We start from the raw sequence: 12,045 nt of genomic DNA, 5'->3' as shown, positions 1-12,045 counted from the left end.
TGAGAATTAACTGACAAAAACATCAGCTATAAAAGAGCCCCCACATGTGCTGAGCAGGTCAGGTACACGAGTCCAGTTGTTTTCTGTCGACGTCTGGAAAAGTCGGTCCAACTGTACGTTCAACTGACATGAGCACTTAATAGCGTATTAAATGCAAAATGGAGGGAACTGTCAAAGACTGACGGAGTAAGTGGTGCAGTAAAGTACAAATGAAACAATGGAGTGACACTAATGTTGAACGTTTTTAACCTCGGAAGAGATTTCTGTTGCAAGTCTGCACTCATGTCCGTAGCTGTTGGAGGCTGTTGAATTTGGAGTCTGCATTTTCATGAAGTGATTGGAGATCAGTTGACATTTCAAAAAATGCAAGCATTTGTATTCACCATTTTCTATCAAGATCCCCCTGAAAAGCTGATCTGTGTGTGTGACTTGCAGCCCTGCAATGCACCACTTATACACAGAAGAACGAAGCACCTCCAACACATTATAATTATTATACCCAGTAAATAATTCATAATGTCCATTTGGGAACAAGTTTGCTTCGACTGCCTTTTAGTTTACTTTTAGGGAATTAAGACAACACAATGTCCCCTGTCCTTTCTTGTATGTAAAAATCAATAATATTCAACAAGCTTGACTTTGGACCATAATAATGAACATTGTGAAATTCATTTTTCTGGACTAAAAATGCTATTAAAATCGCTATAAAAAATAGTTCTTCTACTCGGTCCTTCCATCTTTGTGTCTGCTGCTACTCTCAGATCCAAGATCCACCTGGTGGGACAGAGCTTACTTGTCAATGTCTGGTTCTGATATTGAAAATTGATTTTTTCAAAATCACTTTAGTAAACGTGAAGATATTTCATGCAATAGATTCAGTTAGAATCACTGCCAGTTTCAATTTTATTTTCTGCATTGAAGAATCATTTTCAGTGATACATGAGTTCTAGAGTGAACTTCAAGGTCATCATTGTTTTAAACACAATTAAACTTTCCATGCTTGTGGGCTTGATTCTTCCTGACCCTGATCTCCTTTTTGCAATTCAACTTCCATTCCTTTGATGCATAGCAGATTTATTTTTAAGTTATTGCGTTCTGCATTTTCGCAACATAATTATTAGTGTCATTTATTTTAAAAGTACGAAGTAGTGGTAAAAAGTAGTAGACGTCGCAGACATGGAAGTTGCTCTTCCAGCAGAATCAGAAGAAAAGCATCTCGCTCTTGCCAAGCAGTAAGTGTACAGAGATGTGCTTGGGTTCATATGTGACACAACAGTAGTCGTATTTTAACCATAAAAAACAATGACTTCTGACCAAACTTCGCTGGCTAAAATGATTTAGTACATAAAAATGTGCCTGAATTGTTGCGCTTACGCAGTGATTTATCATGGTTTACATACTTATTTTCACATTTTGAAGAATAATGAAAGGCGTATTACATCATTTTGGAACTTTGGCAATAAATACAGAAAGGTTTAGATCGTAGCAAGCTCTTGTGCTCTTCAGGTAAACATTTTCCCTTCAGTGTAAGCTGTAGACCAGGCCAATGCTCCGTGCCCTTGGCAAATGCATCTGTCTGTATTTCTTCCCCAAATATATTAATGGTTTGAAATGTTAAATTAAATTTCATTCTGTCAATGAGAGATGTACAAATTACTTTCACTTTCAAAATTTCAAATTTCAAATTTTTTTCTTGTCCTCTTTGGCACATTCTCCCGCCGTCGGATCCTGTCCAGACAACATTACCGTATAGCTACCTCCAGCTCAGACTACACAAACATACAGCGACATTCCAGGTTCTGTTGAATAATTCCCGAGTGTCCTCCCATTCACACATGCTGAACCACGCCACGTGGTTACGTAAATGTTTTCACTTTCAGAGGAACCATTTGTAATTTTGCCTTCCATGGGGAAGAGAAGTAGAACAGGAACTATTATATGAGATTGTTTTTTGTTTTTTTTGCGAGGGTGACGTGCAGCAGTTAGTTCGGAAGAATGTAAGTTAAAAGGCTGACTCATGTTTTAGTGTGGCGCTTTTAAAAAATGTGTGGTCATGAAACTCATCACAATGGCCCCTCACTGACACTAGAATTTGAATAGATGATTGTGGATAAAAGCTGTTGCCGTTGCTAAGTGCACCTCTTTGTCAACTAAAGCTTGTGTAAGCTAAAATGACTCAAGTGTCTTTTTTCCCTAAATTATAGAACACTTCATTGCACCCGTTGGAAAAGCGGTGTTTCCAAATTCTATTTAAAGGTTTGCTTATGTTGTTCATTGTTATTCGCTTACAATATATTTGACATTAAATACACATTCTCAAGGTCCTAGATAGTTGTTCTCCTTCAATATGTCACTTTTCCTCCATTTCTTTGTAACATACAATAATGATACACATTCTCCAGCATTTACTCAGCTGGATGTATTTCTCCTGCAGAACCTTTGATCTGTACCGCAATACTGTAGTGAGTATGTGTAGTGTATAATTTATAGTAGAGCACCGCAACAATGAGACACATCTCACCGTCAACACAAGCACATTTCACTCATGCTGTGTGAACTTACTTTTTACAACAGGGCTGGTCTTTATTGATTCATCTGCAGGCCCTCTTGTCTGTTTAGTTGCAGCAGCTCCTTTGTTCCTTTCCTATTGAATCTCATGTCTGAAATCAGTCTGAATTTTTACTAAACACATCTCACGTGCTTCTATTCTAAACTGACCTTTCCAGGCCTCATAATAGAGCTGTTGGCCGGAACTTGTCATCATCCACCTTCAAGGACCGAACGGCTGTTCCTCTCTCAGATGCCACAATTCATAATCTGTTAATACAAACATCCTCTTAACCACCTCCATTAATCTGCTGCAGCCCTGTTTGGTATTTCCTATTTGAACAGTCTCATTCACTGACAGGCTTGTTTTGGTATCACACATCAGCGGCGGCTGCAGCGTGTCTTATAACTCTTCTTATGCATTCTTAGTGTAACTTCAGTACCGGTTGGAATTGAAAAAATAAAAAATCTGACCTCCTCATAACCACTCATAGGACTCCTAGTAACCTTGAATCCCAATTTTTGAGCAGAGAAACTCTTCAAGGAGGAAAGGAGGAATCTCTTCATGCGCGTTTATATGAGCACATTCAAGTCTTAAAGCGCTCCAGGAATTTCACGGTAATGTAAACACACCTTGTCTTGTCTTAACCTCTTCAGACTCAAGAATTTCTTGAGTTTTGCTTTTTGGAATTTGAGATCGGAACGACTTAGAAGAATAATGAGTATGTTTTTGCAAAGAACAATGACCTTGTTTGTGGATATTTAATATTATTCATGTTACTGTTCTATCAATAATGATTCTACCTTTTGAAGCTGGAGACTTTATTGAACATATTGCTATGTACACTATGTACATTAGATTCATTCTCGAAACTCAAACAGAATGTTCTGTCCTGTTCTGTTTTCACCTGGGAGTTGTTGCACGAGTCTTGTCTTTGTATGTTCCTTTTTCTCACGAAAATGTACAGAAAGCTCACAGCAATGCAAGACACTGCAACAAATGCACAACACCGAAACACAGCAACATGAACTGACAACACATCTGCAATAGTCGCATCGAAACATGACAAAATACTATAAACTGGAAGTCAGTAAACCATAACCCAACACCACAAAAAGGACAATACATGGTAACCTGCAAGGTCGAAAATATTAAGTCCCAATACATGTTTTAATTATCGGTCACTGTTCACAAATGGGAACATTAGCAGAATTATGGCGAGAGCGACAACGTTATACAGGTGTTTGGGTGTTTGTGTTTGTCAGTTTATCAGTTAAGATTAACAAATAAACACATTAATTGTTTGTTCTTTGGTGACACAACAGGCCCGGGTTGAAGTAGTCCAGGTTCTACACGTCTGAAATCAGTATATCTATATCTAAACACTTTCAGCCCAGTACGGACTAATGATGGGATTCACCATGATGGGATTCACCATGTCAACAATGGCATGTTCATTATGCCAGCTATTTGCTGCTGACATCACAGTCACCACCTGCTTGTTGCTAAGCGACAGCAGCACGTGAAAAAACGCTTTTTGTGGTCGCAAATTTTGAACACTAGATCTATCTCGGTGCAGACCTGGTGCTGTTCAAGCGAATGATCGGAGGCACATGGTCCCGAGGATCTATTTAATTGTCCTCTCTTGACCTCTCACATTTCAAATGAAAACTTGTTTGTTCAGACTTGTTTTCTGTGCAGTCCTGCTGCGTTCTCTCACTCGCATAAACCACATGTATTTCAGTTGAATTTCCTAATTTATCGAAGTTTGGAAGTTCAATAGCACCCTATTTACCTATGTAAAACTCGTGTCTAACTACTGTCTGCAGTAATGTCTCTCACACTTGACCGAATAGAGGATTTAAAATTCCAACCGTGAATTGAATTGTTTATAAAAACTGCATTTCAAGTTTGCAATGTACAAAACTGATCACAACGTGGAGTTCCGTAGACATCAAGAAGGGTATCAGATGTTGACAATGGTTTTGTGCTTCTTCTTGTCTGATAAATCCTGTCCGTAACAGTAAAAGTATTTGCTGTGTCATGCTCACTGCAGTACCTTCTGAATATGAATCCTCTTCTTCTGCAGTTTTCTAACCGCAGCATTGACTATGTTAGTAGATAGTGCTCAGCTGCAGTGCTGCGCTGCACCACTAGCGGTGCGAGTTGATCAGAATAATAAAGAGCGACTGGAGATTGTGCCCATCTGCTGGAAAATACAAGCATATTGAAGGCCGGAGAAGAATGATGATCCAAGAAAAGAGAAAATGTCAGCTTTAAATAATCGCACCGGAAGATGTTGCAACCATACATGTGGCGGATTTGGGGAAACTATTATTCAGACCAACTTTACACTCTATAAACTGCAGTCCATGTTCTCATCCATTTGATGAGATATATATATATGTATATATGTGTGTGTGTGAATCTTACAGAGCACCAGCCCACAGTTTACACACTTTTTTGGACAGTCTGAATTGAATTGAAACTGGAAATGGCATGAGATAGGAAACATTTGATTCAAGGAGCGCAAATATTTCACCTTGTTGAACTCTAAACAAGTACACGTAGCTCAGTTGGAAGTGCTGCTGAATACATCCTGGTTTCTGCTGTTGATTTTTGAAGAACTGATCTTTTCCCATCTCCAATGGCAACAGGGTGCACTGAAGGCTCAAATGTGATTTAGATTGCTCGATTTAGTGAACGTGCTGGACTGTTCTGAGTGTAGCCATGACAACACATCATCTCTCAGATGTGTGTTCCTAACTGCTGTTGTCTTTTTTATCTTAAGTAAGTAACAACGTGGGTTTAAGACTCGCTCAGCCACATGAATGGAATGCTGCCGTGCGGCCACTCAGAACTGATCTGAGGACACCTGACTGATCACAGATATCCATGGCATTGATATCTGTGACCTGGCCATGCTGCTAATGTCTTTTTTGCTGCTTTGAACTGCCAGCCCGACTTGGTAATCAGAAAGTGGCCATTTAAATTCCTGATTTTTAACACTCCTCCGCAGATGAATCATTCATGTTCTCACTCATGATGAAAATATTAACTGCCACGCCGTGCTGGGTCCTGCTGTTGTGCTATATCAGCGCTATTCTGTGTAGAAGTCTTGTTTCTCTGTACGCAGTAGCATAGCACCCATATAACCAATGATAATAATTATAATAATAATAACCAGTTACACGAGTTAAAGCATGACTTTTGGATTGGAGCTGAAAGACCCATAACTCAAACACAGCCGCGTCTCCTTTGGAAATGAGTCACATTAGTGAGGTCGCAAGGAAGGTCACTTGAATATAAAATGAGCTCCAGAGCTGCTCAAAACAAGTGGCAGACAAATGAAACACAAACACATGATTGACTCCTGTGAGCGGCTTTTGAAACAAGCAACTCAGAATAAGTCTCTCACCTCACAGTAAAAGTGTCAAGTGCTTGCTGAAGCAGCAGTGCGCAAGTTGGCCTGTCAGCGCAGATGGATTGATTGCATGTCTAAATAAAACTTAAATTATGCGCCCCATTTTTATCTGCACTCAACTCACCCTCCACAAACTGATACAAATGTTCCTGCTGAGGCCGAACGGCGAGAAAGTTGGGAGGTGCTGCCGTGCATTACTGTGGCGGATCTGACGCGGCGTCACCTCAGATTGTTGGAAATTGGCCAAGAAAATGAAAGGCGCAACTTGGAAAGGTGCTGAATCTGAGGCGAGCTTTGGCTCACACTCTCGGAGAACATGGTGATCATTTTGGAAAGGTGGAAAGGGAATTAAGCAACAGACAAAAAAAAAAGACATTTCAGTATTCTTTGGTCTTAATGTGAATCACTAAATCAAGTTTAAATGTCGGGCCGACACATTCAGACGGCGCTGCTTTGTAAAGAGCCCATCCTCTGGGAGTAATTTATGGAACCATTATTGCAAAGAAAAAAAGACGTCTTGGATTCAACATCAGGCACCAAACTACTTAAAATAAATGCCGCCCACTAGAGTAGAAGATTCGTCTGATGCAGCTGTGCTATGTAATGTCTGTATGAAGTGAGAGTTGTTGCCCAGGATGAAGAACCAGAACCATTTTCATGGAACTGTACTCATCTCAGTCGCTTCTACCACCTCTGACCCCGTCAATTTTGCAGTCTCTGCCTGCTCCGCCCCCCACCACCACACCTCAGTGTTCCTTCCCTTCCTCACAGGTAGGAGATCAGATCCTGGAGGTGAACGGCCGCAGCTTCCTCAGTATTCCCCATGATGAGGCGGTTCGAGTCTTGAAGTCGTCGCGGCACCTCATGATGACGGTGAAGGACGTGGGTCGACTGCCTCATGCCAGGACAGTGGTGGGGGAGACCAAGTGGATCACCAGCTCGCAGATCGCGGAGAGTTCGGCCAATAGCAGTTTGGCAGGGTAAGAGTGACTATTATGCTCTTTTATATTGATGTCAGATTTGAGATATGAGGCCATGCTCTCTCACAGACACGAGGCGGCTACTTTCAGTAATGAAAACAACAGTCTTCAGTTATCCAGTTATCACCTCCCCAATGGAGGTTTTGTGTTTTTCAGTCCAGCGACAAAATCGCTTCAAAAGTTCTGAACACGTTTGAAATTTCATCGCGGGTGACACAAACGCCCCCTTTTAGACTCAAGCTGTGACTTAAAGAGATTCATTTAGATTAATTGACGGACAAAAATAATGAATCGATCCCAATAAAAGCCACAATGGTGACTAAATGAGATTGTGCTGACGGATGGAAAATTGAAATTTAAAAAGCTTCAGAAGAGAAGCTGCACTTTGAGCAGCAAAGACTTCACCAATGGAGGACTCCCGTACTGTGGTTCATACCATGGCTACAGATTCAACTTCAATTTAAAGCATGATGAATCACGATTATCACTATCAATCGCTATTTTTCTTATTCCAGTCCCACCTTGTTTAAGGCTTAATGTACAGTACTGTACCGTAATGTGCATACTGTCACCATAAGGACTTTAAAATCGCTGCAGAGGAAAGTAGAATGAATGTTTTCAGTGATGAGAGCGCCGTCGAAATACATTATTACCTTTAGTATTACCTGCATTGCTGTTGGGAAGACTATTTTTTCACTCTAACCATATAAACCAAAGTTACATTCATGTAAAAGGATTATATTGAATTGATAAATGCCGAATAATAGCGTCTGCGGTGGCCCATTTTGGAAGTCAGAACGCAGGTGTGAGAGGCGAGCGTCACGCTGACGGTGAGACCTTTGTCTGATGTGATCAGACATCTGTCTAGCACTTGGAGGACTCTCATTTGCAGACTTCAGTCGTACACGAAAAGCAATAAGGAGCTCTGTGGAAGAAATGCCAGCTGCTTTCAAAATGCCACACCTGTGCGGCGACTCTGCAGCTCATGACCCGGAAGATGCACGGTCCTGTTCAGCGTAATGGAAAACTGGTTGCTTCAATGGCTGCGACAGCACAAAATGTTGGCTTCATTATTGTTGAGATGATATCTGGTCGTCATTGCGATGAGTCTCTCAAAGGCTTGTTTATAAGTAGATTGGCTCTGGACTTGTCCGTCGACTCAGAGTGTAATCGCTGCTGCCTAATAAACACTGACTTCACTGTGATTACTTTTGTAATGGACATTGTAATGGACTCATATTTCAAGCAATTAGTTCTTGCATTGCTTTTTTTGTTTTTCAATGAAGTCGTATTTGAGCACAAAATGTATCTGTGAGTTATGTCATGGTGGCTCAGGGGAACAGACCCAAATGCTAAAACTCGCTGCTGGTGTACGGATGACTCGAAACAATGAGAGTAGATAAAGCAAGACATTTAATACACAATACATGAAAATCAAACGGGAACAAAGATACAGGGAAGTTGACACTAAAACGCGGCGTGAAGAAGACAACACGCTGGGAAGGGAGAAAAACCAGAAACAGAAAATAGGTGAAACAAAACTCAAGCCTCAAATAAGGTGGGACAACAAAATAAACTCACGAGGCCTAAATAACAAAGCGTTCAATGGTGGAATTGACACACGCACACGAGGAAGAAACTATGAAGGAGGCATATAATAAACAAGCACGCACAATCCAAAACTGTCAATCACAAGGGAGCAAATACACGAGAGGAAGATTGTTACCGGTGGACGCGAAGTGACCATCTGGCAACACAGTCTGGCACCAAGGTGTTGAAATCCACCTGGCTTGATTGGACGACTGGTGCCAGGTGTGTTGCTGTGAAGCTGGAGGAGGTGTGACAAGGGAGGACAGGAAATAGAACAACACAAAACCGGAAAAGGCCAAAATAAAAGCACAGAATACAGAAACATGACAAGTTATTGCTTCATAAAGTTCTCCCCCGTCTGACGTCTTGGAGGACAAGAGGTTGTACGAGCGACTGGACTTGACTCAGCCCTCTGCACAGCTCTGGACCCCTCCAACACCTTACTAGAGCCAGCCATGCTGGAAAGATGAGTCGCTATGATCATATGGTGAAACCATGTGTCACTCTAGTGAGTTAGTTCAGCGTTTCACTTTGTGAGCTTCATTTCGTCAAATCTCATTTAAAGCATTTCACCAGTATGAAACTCAAAAGTGATCTTTATTGATTTTGGAGACTCATTTTTTGAACAAAGGCATCTAACTGAAACTGTGCCCAGTGTTTACAAAGCTAATTAAAATGAACTAAAATTATAGTGGAATTGAATAATAAATAACAATTAAATAATAACCAATAATAACCCATTGAAAACTATAATAACCTTGGTAAAAAAGTTGAGTACTCTGTGCAGCGAATGGTGAATGGCAGGTGAGTTATTTTATTGAAGCGTTTTCTTCTACGTGAGCTGTCCTAAACTGCAGCGCTCACTCATTGTGAGCGAGCAGTTATCTGGCCGTACAAAGGAAGCAGCAAGGGAGGCGCCATTTAATAATGCCCCTCTAACATGACAAGATATGGATGAATTATTCTCTCTAGGCCTTTGGCTAATTGGATTTAAATCCCGCTGCATGTGTTCAAGTGTATGAGGAAAATGTAGAGGAACTGTTTTGCCTGGAAATACACACCATGATGAACTTCTAAATGACTCTTTTCCATGACATGGCTGCTTCACCTCTCCCAAATCCAAGGGTCATTAATTTAATTATTAGTATGTAATTTCACGGTTGCTGGTAAAATATTAATCGCACGATTCCCAGAATCATGACTCATAATCACTAGGTTGTGTCAGTAAAAAAAATGAAAACTTCATCACAAAAGTGATGGATATGAAATGGTTTGAATTTCCATGTGAATGTGCTTGCCTGAGGAAAAACTGCTTTGGCAGCAAAAGTGGTGATGAATAATGTTGCCTGCTGTTCAGAACATTTCTGGACGTGGGTTTGAATTATAGTGGAGTTTTCAACTCCGAAAAGAATAATGTTGGTCATTTATTGCTCTTTTTCTTGAAATAATTAACCTTAATATTAATGCAGTCATTTTGAGGAGGTGAGTTGTGGATTATTCCGAGGGACAAATTGAAAGGCATTCACCTCATTCCATCTTATTTTACAGTATTTTTCAATAAATACGTGCTCTAGAGCTTCTTTAAGTCTAAGCCCCTGCAAAAAAGTGAACCTGTGACGCCTGTTACTTTGATGATTTGCAGGTTGAATTGTTGAACTTTTTAATTTAATACTTGGTAACGTTTAATTAAAATCTTTATGAAACAAAAACACACATTCATGCACAAGTTCACTTTTTCGGCACTTTCACCTTGACTGGCGCGTTATATCATTTATTAATTAAACTATAGAAATGTCTCAACACTGAAATGGTGCACCCTGAAATAACCCGAATTTCAGCAGTTCACATGTTGCTTAACCAACAAAGCATTTTATTTAAGTGCACTGTGATGGCCTTGACACATTATCAAGGACATCTTAATGGGTTGAGTTAGGTCTGGAGAGCCTCCTTTTAGCACACTATTGATCAGCTGTTTAATTTCTCCTGGACTTTTATTGAATATTTGAGTAACTTTATACAAAGATTTAACACGTGTGTCCTCCAATATTTCCCGACAGATTCTCAACAGAGCATGGAGCATCAGCTGCTGGAAAGGTGAGAGTCCCATGAGCCTATTCTTTCGTCGTGATACTATCGATGGTGCTTTACTTACTGGCTTTCAAACAAGGTGAAAGTCTTGTTGTTTCTGATGAGATGGGGTCAGATTTAAAGGGTCGCACATACTAAAACAGGTGCAAATCTGTTGGTGTGTGTACACCTTATATATATTTCATATATATATATATATATATATATATATATATATATATATATATATATATCAAGCTAGAAATCTTTCTTTACTCCAGTTTGTTGGTAAGTGCTAACAGTTAGCTATATGTTTTTGTGTATTTCTGTTGTTGTAGTGAGGGGACATTTAATATGTCATTTACTATGTATAGTGGTGCCCCAACTGACTTGTGTAAAGCAATATGTCAAGTCAATTTTCTCAGATCAAAATAAATGTAAATAATAAGGAAATAACATTAATGAACTGCATCTGTTTTGCGGCATTTTTGTCTTTCCACGTGTTGCTTGTTAGTGACCTGTAATACGTGAGGAGTTATTCATTGAGAAATTGCAGTGGCTTCCCTGAGCGTGAAGAAGAAGTAAAAGTTTTGCATCAATAAAATACATCATGTTACCCAGCGGGTAATTTATCAAGATGCTCTGGATGTCTGGACATGTGTGAGAATAGCTTGGGCGTTGCTGTCGAGTTTTTCCAACTTCGATAACTGGGACACGTTGTACGGCTGTGACAAAATTCCCAGCTCAGACCTCTCACTTTCGAGGCAACTGAAGCGCAGCGTGCTGACAAAGAAGGTTGAATAAGGGATAATTTCTCATTATGGACCTATAAAAGGCATATCTCTCCTGGCACTGAAACATCCCGGTAAAAGAATACTTGACACCCGAGGCCGGTGCTGAAAGATTTTACAGTCAACGGAGAGTCTTGCATTGGTTGCCATTCTATAAACAGTGACCTTTTCGGTAGGAAAGCAAAGGCTGGGGTAGTGCAAGCTCAACAGAAGCTGTCAGACAAAAGGGCATATCTTTAATTAAATTGGCACTTTTTGTGACAGACCAAAGGAGAAGAGCAGAAACTATACATCCAAATTGTATGTACAGGTATCGTGCTGTATTGCAGGTGTCATTGTGTCGCTTCTGTTATTGACCTACTCTGGACCTGAGTCAAAGCGCCACACTGCCTGTATGTTATTTTGAATAATTACACTTCCATATTTGTTTTAATGGTTTAATGACATCAACTATGAAAGCGGAAACCTTGTTTCAAGGAGCTTTACACTCCTGTTACACAGGTTACTAGATTCAATCTGTCTTTATTTCCACTGTGAAATCATTTATCACTGGTACACTCTGTTGAATACAACAGCGGGGTGATTTTTGTGTTTCCCTGTCCATAAATCCAGGACGTCTCCATCAGTGTCAGAGACTCAGCGCTT

The 12,045-nt window shown here is 40.2% G+C and overlaps 1 protein-coding gene across 5 annotated transcripts in view; it reads left to right on the top strand.

The window, feature by feature from the left end:
• whrna (whirlin a) overlaps window positions 1-12,045 on the top strand; it is a 105,554-nt gene that overhangs the window by 60,475 nt on the left and 33,034 nt on the right. For 4 of the 5 annotated variants that reach the window (XM_053861892.1, XM_053861864.1, XM_053861883.1 and 1 more), the window contains exons 4-5: window positions 6,687-6,952; window positions 10,600-10,636. In XM_053861892.1, the coding sequence (XP_053717867.1) occupies window positions 6,687-6,952; window positions 10,600-10,636 (303 nt within the window). The remainder of the gene's footprint in view (window positions 1-6,686; window positions 6,953-10,599; window positions 10,637-12,045) is intronic. The other variant, XM_053861874.1, reaches the window with a different exon arrangement.

The sequence above is a fragment of the Synchiropus splendidus genome, chromosome 1 (assembly GCF_027744825.2).
Source record: "Synchiropus splendidus isolate RoL2022-P1 chromosome 1, RoL_Sspl_1.0, whole genome shotgun sequence".
NCBI classification, from domain to species: Eukaryota; Metazoa; Chordata; class Actinopteri; order Syngnathiformes; family Callionymidae; genus Synchiropus; species Synchiropus splendidus.
Note: the sequence above shows the minus strand (reverse complement) of the source record. Positions and strands in the feature narration are given on the sequence as shown.